The following is a 23,676-nucleotide window of genomic DNA, read 5'->3' as shown; positions in this document are numbered from 1 at the left end:
TTGTTGAACGTAAAATGAATGTGTTTTTTTCCAACATGTGAGCCAATGGCGTGAAAGACTGTCTGAAATGTTTGTAGTACACACGTGCATGACGGTTTATTTACAGACACTGAACGCAATAAACGCTCTCAGGTCATGTCGTTTGTTCAACACGCTGAAATGGCTCAATAGAGATTTTTTTCTTTGGATTTTAAATTATCACTTTTTCTTTAGGTACTTCGATGATGGTTTCGAGATAACAAGGACATTCTGCGGTGATCGGTAATTTTCGGAGCAAAATAGTCAAAGTTTTCTTTTCCTGATTTTACGCAGGGTGGACATGTGTCTGCTGATCATTTGTGACAGGTGGCGGTACACTTCATTGGACGTCACAACATAATGAGATGCGAATAGAATCCAGCAGTTGAACATAAAAACTATACGAATTTTGCTAAAAAAAAACTAAAACTAAACGGACTTTGCCTATTTTCTTGGAAAGTGGATATTTATCAGCGTGACTGTGTTTTCCAATTTTTAATAGTTGCTTTATTACAGGAGTCGCATTGACGTTAAATAGTCCAGCGCAGAACGGTGACCTGCTGCAGGCGAGTTCCCTAAGAGGTCACGGCTGTCCCTTTAGACAAACAACCCTCGGTTGGGATAGAACTCGTTTATCATGGCTTTGTTCTTAGGAATGCCAGCATCACACTTTGTACTGAAGCGACTGCGGTGTGAGGCTGCACTCGCTATAGGTGGGAGGGGCTTCCTGTTTTGCAAGCAGCTGACTTTTTAAAAAGCCATCTGGAGCTTTCTCCGGAGGGGCGGGGTTGTGCTGGTAAATTTCGCTTTTGTGCTAAGTGGTGCTGCCTCAGGCAGGCCGCGTGTCGTGAGTGACGACGAACGGTGTCGGTATTCCTGGTGTGGCCAGCGGCCTTGCAGGAGTGGCCGTTTGAAAAAGCCTGCATCCGTCCTGTAGGTGGATAGAGGGAGGCAAGGGGGGGGGGGGAGAGGCGTGAGGGGAGGTGAGAGGTCCTCAGTTTTTGGAAGTTTGTGATTGTACATCGAGGAAAATGCACATTCAACTAGTGCCTCTTCTACAATCTCTTTGGACGCCATCTTCCCCAGTAATATATTGCATTATGCCCCGTTCATTATCAGTGCTGGTTTTTTTACGACAATTTCGAAGTGTAATTAGGACTGTGATGCATTTTTTCCATCAGTTGTGATAGTGTGCATTGGCTTCGATTACCTGAGTTGTAGGGTGGCTTTTGACATCAAACAAAGATAGATACTGTACGCATACAGGTAATACAATTTTTAAACTCCTCTGTCCAATAGCAGCATTTTATCAGTTGAATGTATTTCCCACCAAAAATAATAAAGATAGTACCTTACACCCCTGCCTTTTTCCTAAAAAGCTCGTAGGTGAATGGTAGATTTTGTGTGTGTCTGTCAGTAGTTTCGAAATTTTTTCCCATCAGTAGAACACCAATTGTACGGTATCATAAATTCTTGAGATCTATATGCGATTTTAGGCCGTCCTTGTGCAGCGCCACACATATAGTTGTGTAATTAGCCTGGTCTTTATGATCATTTACATAATTAGGACCTATCTTTACTTCATTTTTCCCAACAAAAATAAGTAAAGTAGACTAACCTTACCTTCCTCTCCTGCATCTGGACAGTTTCCATGTGTTGGGGGGTGCACTTGCACTTTCGATCCAGTAGAATCAGTGTTAGAGTCCCGGGAAGGGCACTGCCAATTTTAATTTCCCGTCAATGCCAAGCACCTCTGATGGTGTAATTGTGTTAGGTTAGTGCACTTGGGCTTTCCGTCCAGGAGAACCAGGGTTTGAGTTCCGGAAAGAGTACCGCCAATTTCAATTTCACGCCAAGTCGTAGGTGAGTGTGTGGGGTGGGACGTTAGCACAGCCCTCGGCCAAAGAAATTCCCGCCGAAATTCGAAATTCCCGCCAATAGGGTAAGTTGTGGGTGTGGGGAGGGTGGAGAGGATGGGTGGGGAAGGAGCTGAGACCGACATGCAGGCTGAGAAAAACATGTGATGTCATCCGGGGATGAGAGTGGGCGTGGTCGGAGGCTGGGGTGAGCGTTGTTGGTAGGTGATTAATTGATCAATTTAATTAATTTGCATATCAATTTGATATCAAACCTGGAGTCGTAACCCCATATCCCTACTAGTTAAGTGTGTTATATGATAGGAATCGCTTATCGAGGCACCTAATTTGTATGCCTGGTAAGTGAGTGAGACACGCCTCCTTGCCCAATTTAGGTGTTAGTGTGAATGTGAACTTGATCACTCTCAAGGAAATGATGAATACATAACAGTTTGTCACATAAGCTGCAACAAATTAACGCAACGTTTTCACAATCACACAGTTTCTCTGTGCTCTGTCAAAACATAACGTTTCAATATTGTTGAAGTTTCGTTCCATTTTGGAAGTTTTGATCTTTGAATTCCTTTGTTGTAACATACTTCACACGCGTTTATTTATTGTTTTAATTTCTGTGATATGTCTATGTGGTGTCTAGAGAACACATTCGTATGATTTCAAGAGGAAAACAATCGTCGGGAAGGTGGAAGAAGACAAGGTGTGATGAGTGGAGCCCAAGAGTTTGGTATTGCTCACAGCATTATTTCAGCGCGTGGGAAGCATACCGAACCACAGGCATTGCTGCCCGAAAGAGAGGAGGTGGACGACCACAGTCTGTTACAGCAGCGCTTGACAGGTACGTTGTACAACAGGCATGAAGGTACATACGTCGAACAGCGGGTGCAATTGCAGCTACGATTAACAGAACTGCAAGGCAGTCAATCTCACGCTTCATAATGGCACGACGACTGCATGGGAATGGCCTCTTTTCCCGACGACCAGTAAGTTTTGTTCGGTTGACATCCGGCCATTGGCGGCGCCGTTTGTATAGCGTCAAGAGCGTAGGGACTGGCCAATGAGGAGTGGAGTCGCGTGCTTTTCTCGGATGAGAGCAGGTTTAGTCTGCTCAGTGATTATGGACATACCGTCATATGACGAACAAGGGAACACGTAGTGCACCAAGGAACATTGGCGCGCATGACCGTTGTGGTAGCTCAGGTGTTATGGTGTGGGGAGGCACAATTTTGTATGGATTTATTGACCAACAGATCTTTGAACACGGTACAATCACTGGCGAACGCTATTGTGACACTGTACTCCTTCCATGTGGGCCATGATTTCATTTTTATGTATGAAATGCACGGCCACATCAAACAGCACAGGTGGAGAAGCTCTCGGAAAGAGAGGATATTCCCGAATGGACTTCCCTGCCGGTTCCCCCGGCTTAAAACCCATCGATGCGTTGGAGGCAGGTATTGCAGCACGCTCACATGCATCAACAAGTATTCGGAAGTTAGCCGCGCTGGTGGAGGAATGGGACGGCCTATCACAAGAACTCCTAACCAACCTTGTGGCCAGTATCGGGGCTCGCTGTATAGCATGCAATTTCGTCCCTGTCGACCATACACCATATTAAGAACCATGTTCCACTCTTTGTAATGTCCAGGGGACCATTATAAATCGCGGTGATTTCAGTACTGTTCTCGTCGAATAAAAGTGTCAGTTCTGTTCGTCTAATTGGTTTTCTTTCAGTTACGTTTCGTACTATACTGTAGCAGCCCTTTTTATATATGGTCCAAGTTTCATCGAGTTATGTTACTTCGGAGTGAGACAGCATGCGAAAGCAACTTGCGTTCTTAAGTTTTCCACATCATTCTGTTAAGATTAACTTACATTGGCGCCATAACAGTTTCATCAGTTTGAAGTCTGCAGTTAGTAGCCGTTTGGCGATGGCAGCAGGATTTTGGCCTAGGGAGCCATCCTGTTGGACCAGTGTACGTAGCTCATATCTTGTTTGCTTGTTGGAGGAATCATCAGACGTCTTCATCAGACGAAGATAATGATGCACTGCATCTTTTACAACTCGTAAATGTTAAACTGCGAAGAACTTACATCAATTATGATTGAAAAAAGGGATGAAATATGGCATATTCGACGTAAAGAAAGAGCTGAAAATGTATTTTCCAGAATTTGTGTGTTTCAAAAGTGTTTCTGTATTGTGTTAGACAAAGTGAAGGGCGAAGGGCAGCATTTAGAGGAAGGCAACGAAAATGGAATGTTTTGATCACAATTATTTCTATTTTCGTATGATTTTCACTTGAACGTAGGTTAAGCCTAAATATTGCAGATATTGTGAGAGATGATGAAAATACTAGGACGTATTTTCACAATTGATCACCCGTATATAATTGACTGCTGTAGACCAGAAATTTCTCGTTACGTAGCATAGTGACAGAGAATTTACCCTTATAAAGAGGAACAAAACACCATTTCACCAAGACGACTGTATTCAAGTCACTGCCAATGCCAAGGACAACGGATCCTTGTCTGCAAGATGGAACCAGATAATTTCAAGGCACTAGACCAGGTGTTGCACACAGGCTCATTCATAGTAACTGAGTATGGCTGGCTACACATTTTATCTGACACCCCTACTATACTGAAGTGGAAGAAAAAGTCATAGTATTCAGCAACCATGGAATTTTCAAAGCATTGCAAAGAAGCCTAGAGGTACTAGGAAAAGAAATCTGCAGCTAGATAACATTTTATTTTTCCCTATCTTGTATGATAAGCTCCTGCCAGTAAAGAAGTGACAAGAATAAAGTACCCAGATCACAGTATATTTCAGTTATATCAGTAGCAAAGTACCAAGCCATTTGTTCAACAATATGTGAAGAAAATCATTTACTGAAAGTTTTGTCAATGAAACTCTAAAATGGTTCAAATGGCTCTGAGCACTATGGGACTTAACATCTGAGGTCATCAGTCCCCTAGAACTTAGAACTACTTAAACCTAACTAACCTAAGGACATCGCACACATCCATACCCGAGGCAGGATTCGAACCTGCGACCGTAGCGGTCGCGCGGTTGCAGACTGAAGCGCCTAGAACCGCTCGGCCACACCAGCCGGCCTCAATGAAAAAAACTGTTATTGCAGACAAGAAAAATTCATATATACACTACATAGCTAACTTTGCCGCTGGATCTGCCATTGTCTACCTCTTGTTTTAAAATGAAAATAACTCTTGATGTAATGTTGACTTAAAATGTGGTTGTAACTGACTACATAAATCAGACATAAAAGAGAAACACGCGCCACAAATCCGAACAGTGTGTGGCCATAACGTCGAGTGTGGCGCGTCGCGGCTCGTCGTGGCAGAATGTCAAAATATATCATTTATTTACTCGCAACTAGAAAGAGATATGGCATTCGCTATGTTATCTCAATTTTTTACGCAACAGTGTGGGACCTAAAACGCAACAAACGTAAACCGGCCAGTGACTACATTTTGCACTGCAAACTTTTCTAATTGTACGTGGCACTTACTTACTTTCGAAATATCGAACTTACTTTCGAAATATCGAAGCTACTGTAAGCAAAATACAAAACGGATAAAGTTCATTGTTAAGCTGCGATTCGGATTATAATGTGTGAATGAATCAGTTTTTTTGTCGAATAGTTCCTCAAAAGGGAATGAGAAAGATTGCATAGGGGAGAAGAAAACGAATTGCAAAATTGTGCTTTTAAACTTTTTTCCCGAAATTAAAAAAAAAATACTGAGAAACTAACTAGAGAGATGGATGTAGCGCTAAATCATCTTGCATTTTGACACTTCAAATGAATTAAAACAGCAGCACGTTACTTGAATGTCTCTGCCACACGTGGCTGCAGTGCGCCACTGGTGGCTACAACGAGATGCGGCGCGGACCACGGAGTGATGCGTCTTCGTCACGCAGGCTCTGTGTGAACCTCTTCATTCTTTAACGTGGAGGTGGCTTGAAACAGAGGCACGTCCCCGCCAGACGGCTGCGCCATGCCACTTCTGTTGGAACTGGGCCTGAGACTCACGATATCTGTGACGCATAGGTGGGTTTCTTCTGGTTCTGTTCTGCGATCATATGCTACCGTCGTGTGTGACGTTCGGGTGAACAATAAAAGCACGTAGCCACAACACTGTTGTTCACTCACCTGCGTGTCAGCTTAATTGACAGCAGGATGAAGAAGCTTGTCAAACTCACACATTCATACCCGGTACGCTTATTTAGCTACTGACGCCTGAACATCGTACGTTGCTAATCAAGAAGTGCTCTGCCAATCTAAGGAGGCACTTTGTAGTTTTAATAGCTTCTACAGTGAACAGAAATAGTCGATCCCGAATACACAATTCTACTATACAACTGTATATGCAGTACTGGTATAAGCGTGCTTAAAGCATCACGGTCACAAACTAATCCTGCAGACTTTACACTCGAGTTCTTACTGCGTCCACATGCAACTGTTATCACAAATAAACAGGGAATGAATAGCGGAAGCTATGTTTGAAATTTTTCTACACTCAAGAGGAGTACGTCCTAGAATATAAAGTTGCCTTAAATGTTTTCAGCTAATGTCAACTGATCAGGACACTATTTACTCGCATGTCTGGATAAACAGACATTACCGACAGGCTTCAGAAATTAATTCGAAATAAATTCACTTAATGAATATCTTAGCATCAGCTTCGTTAGGTACAGACGTGCAACCTGTTAGCGACACACGAAAATTTGTGCCGGACCGAGACTCGAACGCATATTTCCTGCTTATCTCGAGCGGTCGCCTTAACTACTGCGGCTATCCGAGCAAAGCTCGCTTTCGACCCAAACTTCTACTGTCTACATCCCTACTATACCTAACACAGCTGACGCTAAGATATTCGCATTTAGCGAATCTATTTCGAATTAATTTCGGACGGCTGACGATCATTAATATCTCTTCATTCATAAACTCAAGTAAATGTTACATGCCGTGGCGGACACAAGATGATAGTATCATGGGTCTCGATTCCTCATAGTCTCGCCCTTACTGGTGCGGGAAGACAGAGTAATGCTGCGAACATTAAGCATGACTGTAGGAGACTATGGCGTAGGGATGCAGACAGTGTGACGTATGGAAGTTTGGGTCGTCCCATGAGGCGTATGAGGCGTATACGGATAGCTGAAGTGGATAACGCCACCGTTCACGGTGAGTGGGAAGTCTGGGCTCGAGTCCCAGTCTGGCACAAACTTACATGTCAGTAATAGGTAGTACATCTATACACTACACAGCAGATGCTAAGACGTTCCCATTCAGTTAATTTACTCGTATTTCGAGTTGATCAGGATGAGTTTGGGGACGTTCATACACGCAATTATGTGAGTTTTGTGTTAGTTATTCACTTCACCAATTTCGCATCACCTGAAAAGTAGAGAGAAACATGCTTCCTTGAAAAAGGCTTCTGCCTCAGCAGTTTTAGTATATAGCTACTGTTTATCCGCTATTAGTAGCTAAATATTTGCTAGATTACAATGGTATTTCGTAAAGAAAATGTTTTCTTACATCTGTAAATGCTGAGTGCTATGTATAGCAATTTTATTGGTTGTTGTATAGCTTTACAAAGAACGCTACTGTTTCCCACTAAGAATTTTTCAATCCTTGAATCTGGACAGGTTGTTCAAAGTAAGTGTCGAATACTATGGAGGTGCTAATACTCAGCGGTGGCCGAGCGGTTCTAAGCGCTTCAGTCCGGAACCGCGCGACTGCTACGGTCGCAGGTTCGAATCCTGCCAGGGGCATGGATGTTTGTGATGTCCTTAGGTTAGTTAGATTTAAGTAGTTCTAAGTTCTAGGGGACTGATGACCTCAGATGTTAAGTCCCATAGTGCTCAGAGCCATTTTTTTTGTTTTTTTGCTAATACTCACCGAAACAACAAAAATAATTCCAGTAAACATGCGTCCAGAAATGCATACTTTCTGAGATAAGACCTATAAACATGGGTCCAGAAATGCATACTTTCTGCCATACACACTGTTACAGGAGGTGTTCAACGTGGCGTCCATTCATGACAATGCATCCCCGTGCTCTCCGACGTAAGAAAGAATTCCCGGTTATTGTTGTACATGCTATCACGCATTGAAGACGAGGGCCCGTAGTGTCCGTACATCTTTGATTGGCGTGATATAGGCCAATTCGTACAAGTATCTCTATAACCAAAAGTCTAGGGGATTGAGGTCTGAGGAACGAGCAGGCCAAGGTCTGCCCGCAGCCCACGACCAATCCAAAGGTCCTGAAAGGCCTGTGTCAGATGTTCGGGCACAATGTGACGAAAGTGGGCTGGTGCGCCATCATGCATGAGTCACATTTGTATTCGTTGCTGAAATGCCACAGCCTCCAGCAAGGTAGTCAATACATTAATGACAAAGTTCAGATAATGAGGCCCAGTTAACCTTTGTGGTAGCGCTATGGCGCTATTACTCTATCGTCAAGCACACCTGCCCAAACGTTGATTGAGAATCGGTGTTGATGTCCTCTTTCCTGAATTGCTTCGGGATTTACATCTGCCCATACATGCTGGTTATGGAAACTCACATCACCATCTCTTGTGAAACGTACCTCATCGGTAAATAAAATCTTGGATGTGAACAGTGGATCTGCGGCACACTTCTGCAACAGCCATTGACAGAACCGCCGTCCGTCATGATGACCCTGTGACCTTAGGGCCTGAACGAGCTGTAGATGACATGGGCACAGCAGTTGTTCATGAAGTACCCTCCAGATAAGAGTGTGAAACACGCTTTCAGCTGCTGCGAGTCGTCACACACTGGTCCCAGGTGTTTCTTCCAACAAACGTAGCAAACGCTCCTCTATGTCCGACGTGTGGACTGTGTGGTGCCTTCCACCGTCAGTCTTCCGAGGTGCAAGGGTACTTCTGTCCCTCAGACGCTAGAAAAGTCTGCCGAACAGGGCACTCTGCGCTGTGGATATTTTTCAGCATAGTGGGCACGGGCTCACCATTGCAGAATATCATATCATATCATCCATTTCAGTTGCCGGGTAGCAGCCTTCCACTGCTAACAAGTGGTGGGAGAAAGAAAATGTAGATGTATTAAACCATCTGTACGCACAAACAGTGCAATAACAGTTAACATGTAAGTGAATCCTTGGAAGAAGGTAATACACCATGTGATGTTCCCAAGGCTGACAGTACTGAAGAGTAAGGCACACAAACACGACGAAACTAACGTAGCCTAGAACACGACTCGAACCACACAACTGACTGCAGACCACCTAATGGTATGTAGAGTAGTGTGAATAAGACCTCTTGATACACTGCCGACACATTTGATGACACACCAGTGCATCGACTGTGTTAATATCCACAACCAAGCGTTGCGCAGCGCTTCGTATAACCACGTGTTTATCTCACAAAGTGTGCGTTTCCGGACCCATGTTTATTGGACTTATTTTTCTTGTTTAGATGAGCACTACTACCTCTCAAAGAATTCGACACTTTTTAGTACCGTCTATATTCAGATAATTTGTAGAAAGAGCTGTCAATGAGAAATGTTTTTAATTGGTGGGATTCCCAATTTCTTTCTTTATTAGGAATTAGTTGGATATCATCCCACTACAGTACGCAGCGCTATTCTGAACACTAGACAAGGAGTCATGGTCTACATGAAAATTATTTTTGTGTCTTTTATTAGTAAACCACATTTCAGTCGAAACCAACTTTTATTATCAGTAACGAAAACCATTACGGAGTAAATTTATTGGGAATTTCGTGCAAGTATTCCTTAAAAAAGCTTAACACAATATTCTTATTGTTCGCTTTTGCTGAACAAACACCACATTTATTTTAGGTGAACTACTCCAGAAGATTCTATAAGACAACTGGAAGCGAAAATATGCAAAATCAGCCAGCGCTCTCGACTTTGAACCAACACATTGAGCGATAACACTCTAAACTGAGCATCATAACAGGATGAGTCAAAAAGGATTTTACAACTTTGTGATGACAAAGAAATTTATTGAGACATCTTACAGCATTGGATGTGTCATTTTCTAGCAAACAATCTCAAGTTTGATTCACATAGTGGATCAGTACACCATTCCGCCACCAGGAGCACCATCATTGTGCACAGCTAAAATGGCTACTTCCACTGGTGCGGAGCGTTCTCACTGTGTATTGTGTATCTGGAATACTTGAAAATTTATTAATTCGACAGATCGATGAATATGACCGAGATGGGATGGTTTACTGCCAGCAAGACGTTGTACCACGTCATTTTTTCGTGGAAGTTTAAGGTTTCATCTAGAGCCGCTTCCCAGGTCGATAGATTGGCCGTGAAGGGCCAAACACATGGCCACCTCGCTCGCCAGACTTGGCAGCACAGGGTTTCTTTCTCTGGGGTTTCACTAACAACCGTGTGTTTGTTCCTCCCCTATAAGCCTGTAAATCCGCATCTACGCTGCCGTTGCACAAGTTACATCCTATTTTCTGCAACGAGTGTGGGAAGAAACTGATTACTGGTGGAATGTTTGCTATATCACAAATGGCAATCACATCGAACCGAAATTATGACACTTCTGTGAAACTTCTGTTTCTGTGTGAAACTTGAAAGTGATTGTTAGAAAGTGGCAAATCTATCGATTCTGTAAGTTATTTCAAAAAATTTCTATATCATTCCAAAATTGTAAAGTCCTATTTGATTGACCCTGTATATTATTTCTCAATGGTGTTTTTAGTCTAATGGTTCAAATGGCTCTGAGCGCTATGGGACTCAACTTCTGAGGTCATTAGTCCCCTAGAACTTCGAACTAGTTAAACCTAACTAACCTAAGGACAACACACACATCCATGCCCGAGGCAGGATTCGAACCTGCGAACGGAGCGGTCTCGCGGTTCCAGACTGAAGTGCCAGAACAGCACGGCCACTTCGGCTGGCGGTGTTTTTAGTCGGTACGCTTCATCTACCATATTACTTAATCAAAATTAATGATTGATACATCATGTCCACGATTTTGTTCATCACTAATGACGAAAATTACACAATTAGTTTAAACTAATTGCTTTTGTTAAAAATATTTTGAAAACATTGTGGCTTTTCACCATCATATGTACACTCGTATTCTGTTCTGCCAATATATCTGAGTTGTGGACAACATTTTAGGACATTCAGAAAATTTTCAGGGTCAGCTCACGTCATCTGAAGGCTAAAATTGCACACTATTGGGATTGGAGAATATTTTTAAATATTATGGTAAACCCTGCCAACAATTCAGCCTGCCGACACCTGTTGTAGCCGCGCGGGATTAGCCGAGCGGTCTCAGGCGCTACAGTCATGGACTGTGCGGCTGGTCCCGGCGGAGGTTCGAGTCCTCCCTGGGGTATGGGTGTGTGTGTTTGTCCTTAGGATAATTTAGGTTAAGTAGTGTGTAAGCTTAGCGACTGATGACCTTAGCAGTTAAGTTCCATAAAATTTCACACACATTTGAACATTCGACACCTGTTGTGATCGTCGTATGACACACAAAAGAAGCCTACAAAGTAGAAGAACAGTGTACGAATGGCAAGACAGCTTATGAGAAGCGAAACGAAGAACAGAACGCAATAGCTGAGAAAGTCCTAAGTTCTGTAAGAAATACGATCCCAGTTGTTACTTCACTGTCAGACTGGAAGGCCCAGGTGAAACATTTGTCTATAAAACTGTGTGTCACAGTTTGCTGCCAGTTCAGGGGGACACGCATCACATTAGGTTTTCAAACTATCCGTACCCATCTTAAACACATCGGTCTCACCGATTCGCACTCACACCATGGATGCACGGCTTCTCTGTGACCCCGACCTCTTCGTTTGGGACGAGATGTCAGCGGTTCCCAAACACGCTCCAAGAGCTATCAGTTGACTTTTAAGAGACGTCATGAATGGTGTCCTCCCTTAGGGAAGCAAAATGATTCTGTTTGATCGAGATTTCCGTCAAGTATTACTGGTCTTTAGATATTCCAAGAGAACGAGCCGTTTTTGAAACTACAGTTAAACGATCATATTTACGGTCTCATTTTAAAAATCTTAAATTGACTCAAAATATGATGACAAATTGCGATCACGTTTTTACTCGATAGTTGCTAAATTGGGTCTCGGTGATGAAAAAAGTCAGATTACTCCAATGCAGCGATCAAAAATCCTAAACGTTGTTAATGTATTTACGACAGTTTCTTACCACCGTATTCAATGCCACAGAAATCAGTGAACGAAATGTTTCGAAATTCTATCTAACGGCAGTTCTATTTCCAACAACTGAGGATTTTAATCACAATTAATTAATACGTCATTTCCAATTTGTTATTTGGAGAGGCAAAGGTTTATCTCAGTTCTGATTCTGTCCAGCTTGAAGAAATAAACAAAGTTCAATTTTACCCGGTAGAAATCTTGAACTCTTTTAATCCTTCTATTTCACCACCTTGAGAACTGCTTTTAAAGATATATGCTGTTATAATGTTAGTTAGAAATATTAACACTGATCAGGGAGTGATTAAACAATGGTGCAAGATTAGTGGCAACGTACATATTTGAGTACATCATCACCGTTAAATTCACTGACTCCGATAAATCTGTGCTCATACTCCATAATACCGTCTCTTCCAAACATTAAGAAAGAAATCCCCAATAAAATTAGCCTACGCTAAGACCATTAATAAAGCACAAAGTCAGACGCTTCAAAGGGCAAAATTGTATCTAGCAGAACCTGTTTTTCCGCATGGACAGTAACACATGGCTTTTTGACGAGCTCGAAAATTCAATGATTTTATATTTGTGCTAAAGATACATACAGCCAAAAAGTAACACACATTATAATTGCTGAAACTGTTTTCAAAGAAATTTTGTAAAGTAAAGAATTTTTTTAAAATTTAAGTTAATCTGATAAACAGAATATTTGCTTTCCATACGTTTTACAATTAACTCTATTGTATGCATAATTATACTTATTTTCTAATGAGACTAATATTTGTTACTGCTATTCAAAAGGTAATGGCTTTTGTTAATAAATACTTGCATTTACTTACTTCTTCATTACTTAATTACACGTCGATGACTGATCAGGATACAGTGCGAATTATTCGCGCAGGTCAACTAGTTATGCTTAGTTTATCTACGTACTGACTCCACTTTAACTTATCCAGATGGATCTGAAGGAATTTTACAAAGAGTGTTTCATTTAATTTGTAGCCATTAAAGTCTACTTCTGGTGCTGCAAAACAGAAAGGCCCAGTCCATTTCACCTTTATCACTGGGCTTCCCCATTTTGTTTCGGCCTCTCTATCGTTGTGGTATGGTAAGTGGCAGAGTAATGTGTGTAGATATATACCAGCAAATAAGGTAAGTCAGGGTGATATGATGAACCTGGTGAACTGGTGAATTGCTTTAATTCTTTACTGGTTAAACAACTGTCTCTGTATGTCTGCATGCCAACAGTCTCGGATCATCTGTGCAATGTGCACGTGTTGAAAACCATCTCCGTTTTAAAAACCGTAAGTACTTTGTACAAAACTGTTTTCGATGCTAAATGATTTTTATATGCTGCATGCTTCTGTAGATATTACTTCAGGTAGCGTAGTCTGCGGGGTATTTTTTGATATATTCTGCCTTCTTATACTGCTTATGTACTACATAACCCAGAAATCATTGCGTCTAGTGTTTTGAACTTCTTGCCGCGCTATTCACCATTTCACCCAAAGCAAATGGGAGAAATGGTGAACTGGGCCAGGGGTGATGCAGTGAAGGACTTTTCTTATGTGTAAAGTGTAAAACTTTTATTTAGGTACATCCCAACCAGGGTTTTTGACAAGTCATGAAATGTTAGCGTTTCCTATCCCATGCGAGAGTTATATAGTGTTTTATCCGACGTCTCAATACAATCGTTAATTTAAAAATTAGTTTTTATATTTTTTTGCGAGTACTGTTTGATTTGTCAGTGATTAAAAAAGTAAGTGTTCTAACTACCGCCATTGTTCCAGGCTAAGATGCCTACATTTTACAAAAGACAAAAAGGATCCAGCTGTGCCGATTGGACAGAGGAGCAACTTAACGATGCCGTAAAAGCGGTGCAAAATGGAATGTGCCTGAATAAAGCCTCAAAGGAGTTTCACGTTCCATGGTCAACGCTGAAGAGACGATTAGCAAACGGGTGCTTTCCGAAAAAACCTTTGGGTGGGTCGCCTGTACTAACACAAGAATGTGAAAAAAAGTTGGTAAAACATTTCATAAAATTACAAAACTTCGGATTTGCACCGACAAGGACAGAAGTACGTACCATGGTATATAAACTAGCTGAGAAATATAACGAACATCATAAATTTAACCGAGAAAAGGAAATTGCTGGAATGGATTGGCTACATTTATTCTTAAAAAGAAATCCGGAACTCTCGATCCGCAAATCGACAACCTGCGAAACAGAAAACGACAAAATGAGTCAGTGAAGAGTAGAGCAAATGCTAAACACAGCAAAAGTTCTGACATGGAAGACGTGTTACTTTAAAAACGAGGACCAAAGGGGAAACCGTAACCAAAGGAAAAACCGTAACCAAAAGAAAAACCGTAACCAAAGAGATTACCAAAGGAATTATGAAAAAGAAGCAGCCTAAGAAACGAAAAGCGTCTACCACTGACACCGAATCCGACTCGGCACTGGATATCCAATTGCAAGACGATGATGATGACGCGGATGATGAAGAGTGTTGTTGTGTAGGGTGCGGTGAACTGTACAGTTGCACTAAAAGGGTGTGGATAGGATCAAATGTATTAGCTGCCAACGTTGGCTGCATGAAGACTGTTCAAAATATGAATCTATGAGTGACGTATGTGGCAAAAAGCAGGGGAAATAAGTTCATCATTTCACCCATAGGGCATACATGGGTGAAATGGTGAATTTGATAAAAATAAGTTTTTTTAACTTTTGTAGTGCTTTAAAGAGGATGTGGTACTGATAATGTGTTACTTACGAGGTGCATTCAAGTTCTAAGGCCTCCGATTTTTTTTCTAATTAACTACTCTCCCGAAATCGATGAAACTGGCGTTACTTCTCGACGTAATCGCCCTGCAGACGTACACATTTTTCACAACGCTGACGCCATGATTCCATGGCAGCGGCGAAGGCTTCTTTAGGAGTCTGTTTTGCCCACTGGAAAATCGCTCAGGCAATAGCAACACGGCTGGTGAATGTGCGGCCACAGAGAGTGTCTTTCATTGTTGAAAAAGCCAAAAGTCACTAGGAGTCAGGTCAGGTGAGTAGGGAGCATATGTGCGGGTGCGTTGTCTTGGTGAAGCAGCACACGCGCAGCCCTTCGAGGACGTTTTTGTTGCAGTGCAGGAAGGTATTTGTTCTTCAAAACATTTTCGTAGGATGCACCTGTTACCGTAGTGCCCTTTGGAACGCAATGGGTAAGGATTACGCCCTCGCTGTCCCAGAACATGGACACCATCATTTTTTCAGCACTGGCGGTTACCCGAAATTTTTTTGGTGGCAGTGAATCTGTGTGCTTCCATTGAGCTGACTGGCGCTTTGTTTCTGGATTGAAAAATGGCATCCACGTCTCACCCATTGTCACAACCGACGAAAAGAAAGTCCCGTTCATGCTGTCGTTGCACGTCAACATTGCTTGGCAACATGCCACACGGGCAGCCATGTGGTCGTCCATCAGCATTCGTGGCACCCACCTGGATGACACTTTTCGCATTTTCAGGTCGTCATGCAGGATTGTGTGCACAGAACCCACCGAAATGCCAACTCTGGAGGCGATCTGTTCAACAGTCATTCAGCGATCCCCCAAAACAATTCTCTCCACTTTCTCGATCATGTCGTCAGACCGGCTTGTGCGAGCCCGAGGTTGTTTCGGTTTGTTGTCACACGATGTTCTCCCTTCATTAAACTGTCGCACCCACAAACGCACTTTTGACACATCCATAACTCCATCACCACATGTCTCCTTCAACTGTCAATGAATTTCAATTGGTTTCACACCACACAAATTCAGGAACCGAATGATTGCGCACTGTTCAAATAAGGAAAACGTCGCCATTTTAAGTATTTAAAACAGTTCTCATTCTAGCCGCTGGCGGTAAAATTCCATCTGCCATACGGTGCAGCCATCTCTGGGATGTATTGACAATGAACGCGGCCTCATTTTAAAACAATGTGCATGTTTCTATCTCTTTCCAGTCCGGAGAAAAAAAAATCCTAGGCCTTAGAACTTGAATGCACCTCGTATGTATTTTGTGAAAGGAGAGTTTTTATTTTGTTTAAATAAACAATTTCTTGTCTTCTACAAGGCCCAAATTTTTTGTTCACCATATCACCCTGATTTACCCTAAACAGAACATGGTTATGTAACTTTATTTTTCTTGGTGATAGTTAAAACTTCAGTCAACCTTGTATAACACAGCAAAAGTTCTGACATGGAAGGCGTGTTACTTTAAAAACGAATAGTCTCGTTTACAGGACGAGGTTTAAGTGGTGTGATTGGACCTGTGGCCAGTGAAGGGCACCTTACACCAAGCTGCTGCTCAGCTCTGTCAGGGTAATCGGAAGAGAGGACAGGAAATGATAAAAGAAATTACCCTTGTTGCCGGTTTCTTGCAGTACTTGTAACTTCTGAAAGTAGACTAATGTCAAGAGGGATGAATATGCGCGAGCTACACGCGCGATACGCACCTCCAGGTCGGAGGCAGCCATGTCAGCGGCAGACATGCGGTAGAGCGGCGAGCGGGCGTCGATGCGGTGCACGACGGTCTCCGGCCAGAGCAAGAAGAAGCGCCGGTGCCCCACCTCGTGTCGCAGCTCCGTGTGGTACGGCAGAAGATGCTCGCCCTCGGGCGTCTTCCTCTCGCCCACCAGCAGGATGTTCATCTTCGCTTCGATGATGTGAGACCTGCGTAGCCGAAAGCGCACCTTAAGACATCCTACTTGCGATCCATTACTGTGTCACAAAAATCTTCCTAAGTTATGTTGAGAGCTGGAAAAGTACAGTATGTAGCACTATATTAAAGATTGAAATTGCTCCTCCCATCACCATCAAATAACGGAAGCTATTACTTACTTTTGCTGTTGTTATTACTAGGTGCCATTGAATCCTACGTGTTTCATAGCCAATATCTTCCGATAAGAATTTGTTTATTATACAAGCAGTTTCGGTTCATAGACCATCACAAGGCATAACGAAGAAATTACACCAACAAAGGGGATATAATTTTCAATGTCAATAAAGTTCACCAAAAGCTGTACACTTTAAGATATTTTATTTTATTAGTTGCTTTCAGAATAAAATGAAATATCTTAAAGTATACGACTGTTGAGGAATTTCATTGACGTTGAAAATTACTTGCCAGCCGATGTTCCCTGGCCATGATGGACCAATGCAGAAGGCTATATAACGTCATGATTCCCAGCCAAGAGCTGCCGATAAAAATTTCTGATTTACAGAAGCAGTTTCGATCCACAGACCATCATCAGGAATGATTATATCTCCTTTGTTGGAGTATATTCTTTGTTGTGCCTTGCGATGGTCTGCGGACCGAAACTGCTTGTATAATAAACTAATTATCATCAGCAAATATTGGCTATATCAATATTCTCAAGTTCTATCCAGCTCTCTCTTTCTTCTCCTTTATTTCTCTATCTTCAGCCCATATTTTTCCCTCCAGCTTTGTTCTCATACTGCACTTCTTTGTGGGTACGTCTTGTTGCTTCAGGACTACTTGCCTTTCGGATGTTTGCCACGACGTTGGATAATTTTTCTGTTGTTTTTCTGGGTTTTAGTCTGTAGACATCTTACCTTCTTTTTGGGCTAAGAAACTTTCTCCAATTTAAGGTTCCTTTCTAGGGGTATTTTACATGTGGCCTTTCATGTCAAATGAGAGTAACTGTGGGTTTTTGGTATGATATTTGTGTTGTAGTGACATTTTTTGTTTTAGATATCGTGAATTATTCTGTAGGCCAAGTGAATTTCTGCAGGCAAATTTTCTGTGACGTTTCCTTCTCCTCTAGCAAATTCTAGGTACTTGATTTACGCGATTCCTACGGATCGACCATATTTTGTGGACAGTTTTTGGCTGTCAAGGTTTGAACACGTAAATTGAGTTCTTGGTATGACTGTTATTATTATTATTATTATTGCTCTTATTACCTAGTGTATCGTGACTCAAAAGAACTTTTATTCATAGTTGCGACAGTAAGTTAACCTTACCATAAACAGATAAACTTTATACGCAACTGTTGGCACCTTGGCGCCCTCGATCAAGCGATCAGCACCCAACTGCAAGCACCCTCGCAAGCCTTCGCAAGGAATCCATTATAGTGTGGTTGGCTGCGAGCACTGTGTCACAGGGACACAAAAATGGTTCAAATGGCTCTGAGCACTATGCGACTTAACTTCTGAGGTCATCAGTCCCCTAGAACATAGAACTACTTAAACCTAACGAACCTAAGGACATCACACACATCCATGCCCGAGGCAGGATTCGAATCTGCGACCGTAGCGGTCTAGCGGTCGCGCGGTTCCAGACTGTAGTGCTTAGAACCGCTCGGCCACTCCGGCCGGCCACAGGGACACAGATCCTCTGTGACTGGCACAAGTTGCTCAGTCTCTGTACGGTTCGGTACTGGTATGTTATGACAATTTTGTAGTACAGGGCACTTTGCAACTACTTAGCGAAGCTACTTAAGGAAAAAGACATTAAAATGTATTCAAATATCGTTCTACTAGTGATGATGTATGAATTTAACAAAAGTAATGTGGCTCGTTTATCGTGGATATTTGGTGTTATGCACAAGAGGTCGAGGATAAGCAAATAATCCGCTCCGTGAGATCACGTTTAGGTACATCAATTCTCCGACAGAATACTGCGAAAAACAATCTGATAGGAAATGCATTAACAAAAGTGTCGAAGCTGAGGAATATACCAAACTGTGTGTCTCGTAACTCTACATGATCATAAATTTGCATGTGTGCGGGTAAAATAATTCCAATCGGCTGGAATTCGCACGAATATATAGAAAGCAAAAATACTACAGTATAAACCTCTCACCAGGTAAATAAAATGAAAGTCCAAGACGCAATTCTTCCTCATTAACATGTTACCAATTTTGGCGTACTGGCCATGATCATACCGATTCTTAAAAAGCCTAAGTTTCCATAAGCGAAATAATAATATAAGAGCCATGGTAGGATTACAAAATTTTCGGAGACCTATATGGGTAACAATGAAAGAATCATAAGGCCAGACACCAGAATATGGCAGTACCGAGCAGGATATTACTAACTAACAGGAACATGTAACATCACACTAGTGATTTCTTGCAAATAAACATGCCGAAGAACTGCTGACCGTAGTTTAGAAAAAGTACAGAACGCATATGAAGTAAAAGAAAATGTGTATTTGTTCTGCAATGCAGTGTGTTGACTGGACTGCTCTGTCGTATGAATGAATGAATTTTTCCTAATGATAGCCGGGTCCTTTCTCTTTCTCATTTTCCTGCCCTTTATCCCGTAATCACGGGATCGGCATGTTAAGTTTTGGATTTGAGGATGTTAGTGATAGAGGGCGGTCTGATACCCTTCCTGTCGCTACCCGTTTTCCCCCTCCCCGCCTCCAGGAGTTTTCGAATGTTTTGTAGGTGTGTGCAGATCATGTGAGGCAGCACGTTTGTTCTGGCTCGATACTCAGCTATTCGGATGTAGGAAACCACCCAAACCACATCCAGGCTGGCCAGCACACCGTTTCACGTCATTACTCCTCTGGGCTGATCCGATTCGGGGCCGGCGCTTCTCCCCGAATCCCGGAAGTGGTGTGATAATGCCTGCGGCTATTTGGGTGTGTTACCGGGTCCATATAAATAAACCAAAATAAACGCTAAATCAGAACATTACTAATCGCACACTCTAAGCTGACACCCGGCATGGTGGCGGATTGGTGCGACCGTATAAGCTAGAATCCCTTACGATTTCGCCCAACAGCCAACGCGCCTAGTGTGATCCTGATTGCCCCCATCAGGCAATGCGTCCATTGTCAGCTTGCACTGTGCGGACAATGGTTGGGGAGTATCTCCTCGTATAACGTAATATGTAGTGTGCTAGATTCCGAGATAGGCAGCCGGCGGTTTATCGACCCGTGGGCTGGTACTCCGACCAACCTCCGTGTCGTCTTCAGGCGATTTTCCCCGCTCGTTTAAACAAAAGGCTGGCCCCAAATTCCGCCTCGGAGAATATGTCACAAAACAGTTAAAACAGTGAATAAAATTCACACGAATCATGGGCAGATGGCGCAAACGGATTTCTTCCCTTCCGTTACCTTGATGACTGTGGCTTCAGGAAGGGTACCCGGCCGCAAAGTTAAACAATAAAATAATATTTGTCAAATCCTGAGAAAGTGGATCCCGTAATAGACGGGATAGACGCTAGTGAAAAGAAGAAGAAAGAAAATTAATGGGATATGTGGGAATATTGCATCTCTGGCTCGGGGTACCTGGTGCGCATGTCCGCGACGCGGAACATGAGGCAGAGGACGCCGTCCCGGCGGCAGACGACGGCGTGCCTGCTGAAGGCGATGGTGCGCGTGCGCTGCTTGGGGCGCACTACCTTGGCGAACATCATGCCCAGCACGGCCGTCTGGATGGTCACGCCGACGATGCCCTGCGCGCACATGAGGAAGATCGCCTCGGGGCACTCCTCCGTCGGCATGCGCGCCCCGAAGCCCGTCGTATGCTGGTTCTCCATGCTGAACATGAAGCACGACGTGAAGTTGTAGATCTGCGTCACGCACGGCACCTGCAATGCACGGTTATCGTAGGCTTTCGTTGCACATCAGTATTTCAGACCACAACGATAAAAACCATATTAATCTTGGAAGGACGAAAAGAAACAGTAATGAGTATTTCGAGTGCACAGATATTGATGAATTTGTTTTTGTTAGGTTTTAATAACTCATTAACATCAATGGCGACAGAGATGGGGAGCTAGATTACTTATATCTTAAGAGAAAGCAATAAAGGCTAAAGTGTAATGTCTTGCCCACGTCGGGGGCACTGGAGGAATACTTTGCCAGTTGGACAAGGTGGGGGCGGGAGGTGTATCTGCATATAGTATTGTTGAACGTGTAATTGCATAGGAAAATTGTGCGAAACTCTGTTCAGGATGAACATTTGGATCAGGAAACGAATACCGTTGTTTAATTCCAGTCTCACATTATTTGGGAGCTGGATAAACACCGATACCTCTATCGTTCCTCCCCCCCTCCCCTCCTCCCCTTCCCTACTCCATTCGCGAATGATCCGTGGGATGAGTACTAGTTTCCTTGACATTCCCGTAGGTGTCATTTCGCGAGATGTTTTTGGAAGAAAGTAATACCATGTCCGACTCTTCTTGGGAAATCTGCTCTCGGAATTTTAACAGCAAATGTCTCCGTTATGCGCGAGGTCTCTCCTGTAATGCTTCAAACTAGACGTCGACGAGAATCCTCGTAACACTCTTGTACTTACTGAACGAACCCGTAAGGAAAAGTGCCTCTCTTCTTTTGATCTTCTCTCTCTCTCTTCTACGAGAACATGCTGGAAAGTAATGTCTAGCATTTTTTATGTGAAAACTCTTAAAGCTTTTTGGGCAATCAATCTTAATTGACATTCATCTTTATTCTTCATGTCTTCATAATGATTTCACAACATAGTCACATGGTAACGAACACATTTTGCCCAACGAGTACCAGTTTGTCGGAACCTTCACCGTAGAACGTTCGACTTCGTTGCCGGAGCCACAACCTCACCTCTATTTGCACTGCTTGGTCACTATCAAACAATGTTCTCAAAGGTGTTCTTTAAGCCTCGGAAAGAGATGTAAATCGGATGGCGCCAAGTTGGGACTGTATGAAGGACTATAATGACAGTGGCCGGCCGGAGTGGCCGTGCAGTTCTAGGCGCTACAGTCTGGAGCCGAGCGACCGCTACGGTCGCAGGTTCGAATCCTGCCTCGGGCATGGATATGTGTGATGTCCTTAGGTTTAATTAGTTCTAAGTTCTAGGCGAAGTTAAGTCGCATAGTGCTTAGAGCCATTTGAACCATTTTTATAATGACAGTGAACGCAAGGCGCTGTGTTGTTGCAGCCTTCGCAGCGCTCGTCTCTGGTCTGACATTGTCAAGCTCAAGGAGAGGGAGCTCCATGTGTGGACGAATACTTCAGTTCGAAACTCATTACAACGCGCTGTTTCTCTCTCACCGACATAGTCGCGTTACACATCGCCATGTTACCCACCACAATTCGGAAACCTCTATCGGCAGGGGCTGCAAACATGTAGACATGAAAAATTAAGATGTAAAATGTTAATAACGTTTGTTTTATTTAAAAATCTTTAAGAATTATCACATAAAAAATTCGTAGGCATTAGTTTTCAGCACAACCTCGGATTACTCCTGCCTCGTCTGCGTCGCAGGCTGAGGATTAATACACAATAGCTGGTTGAGCGAATGGTCGGTAAAAAAAAAAAAAAATGCTTTTGTCGATGAATCATATTTCGCTAAGGTTCTCCCGATAATCTTATTCTGGGCTTTGCTTCTCCTGTAACTATTTTTTTCTGTTCATTTCCTTTAGGTCGCTCCCGACAGTTGTTGTTTTTGTTACCGTTGTTTTCATTCGAAAGACTGGTTAGATGCAGCTCTCCAAGCTACTCTATTCTCTGCAAGCCTCTTCATCTCCGAGTAACTACTGCAACCTGCATCCTTCTGAATGTGATTAGTGTATTCATCTTTTGGTCTCCTTCTACAATTTTTACCCACCGTGCTTCCCTCCAGTACTAAATTGGTGGTCCGTTGATGCCTCAGAATGTGTGCTACGAACCGATTCCTTCTTCTATTCAGGTTGTACCACAAATTTCTCTCCCCCCCCCCCCCCCCCCAATAGTGTTCAGTACCTCCTCATTAGCTACATGATCTGCCCATCTAATCTTCAGCGTTCTTCTGTAGCACCACATTTAGATAGATTCTTTTTTCTTGTCTAAACTGTTTATCGTCCATGTTTCACTTTCATTCATGGCTACACCCCATACAAATACTTTCAGAAAAAGCTTCCCGACACTTATATCTATACTCAATGTTAGCAAATTTTTCTTCAGAAACGCCTTTCTTGCCACCGCTAGACTACATTTTATATCCTCACTACTTCGACCATCATCAGTTATTTGCTTCCCACATAACAAAATTCATCTACTACATTAAGGGGAGTTGGAATGGAACAAGCTTCTTTTTTCTTGTCTAAACTGTTTATCGTCCATGTTTCACTTTCATTCATGGCTACACCCCATACAAATACTTTCAGAAAAAGCTTCCCGACACTTAAAACTATACTCAATGTTAGCAAATTTTTCTTCAGAAACGCCTTTCTTGCCACCGCTAGACTACATTTTATATCCTCACTACTTCGACCATCATCAGTTATTTGCTTCCCACATAACAAAATTCATCTACTACATTAAGGGGAGTTGGAATGGATTTTTTTTTACATTTTCGGATTTTTATCTCATTATAAAATTTGCAATTTTCCGAATAAAATGATATACTTATCACTTATTGGTAAATCTCTCAAAAAGTAAAGTGTGACTCCAAAACGAAGTGTTTTTAAGAAGCGTGGGTTTCAGGGTAATAGATTTTCGAATAAAGGGAAATATTATGTTCAACATGTGGTGTGTGAAGTTACAGACAATGAAATTCAGGCAAACTCGTCGGTATTTAGTGGTACACAGTTTTC

The 23,676-nt window shown here is 42.6% G+C and overlaps 1 protein-coding gene across 1 annotated transcript in view; it reads right to left on the bottom strand.

Moving 5' to 3' along the window:
* LOC124802555 (ATP-sensitive inward rectifier potassium channel 12-like) overlaps positions 1 to 23,676 on the bottom strand; it is a 153,044-nt gene that overhangs the window by 22,498 nt on the left and 106,870 nt on the right. The window contains exons 4-5 of the mRNA XM_047263425.1: positions 20,410 to 20,711; positions 16,601 to 16,817 (exon numbers count right to left, since the gene is read on the bottom strand). Of these exons, the coding sequence (XP_047119381.1) occupies positions 16,601 to 16,817; positions 20,410 to 20,711 (519 nt within the window). The remainder of the gene's footprint in view (positions 1 to 16,600; positions 16,818 to 20,409; positions 20,712 to 23,676) is intronic.

Source organism: Schistocerca piceifrons, chromosome 1 (assembly GCF_021461385.2).
Source record: "Schistocerca piceifrons isolate TAMUIC-IGC-003096 chromosome 1, iqSchPice1.1, whole genome shotgun sequence".
In the NCBI taxonomy this organism is placed as follows: Eukaryota; Metazoa; Arthropoda; class Insecta; order Orthoptera; family Acrididae; genus Schistocerca; species Schistocerca piceifrons.
The sequence above is the reverse complement of the archived record's forward strand: the minus strand, read 5'-3'. Positions and strand labels throughout refer to the sequence as shown.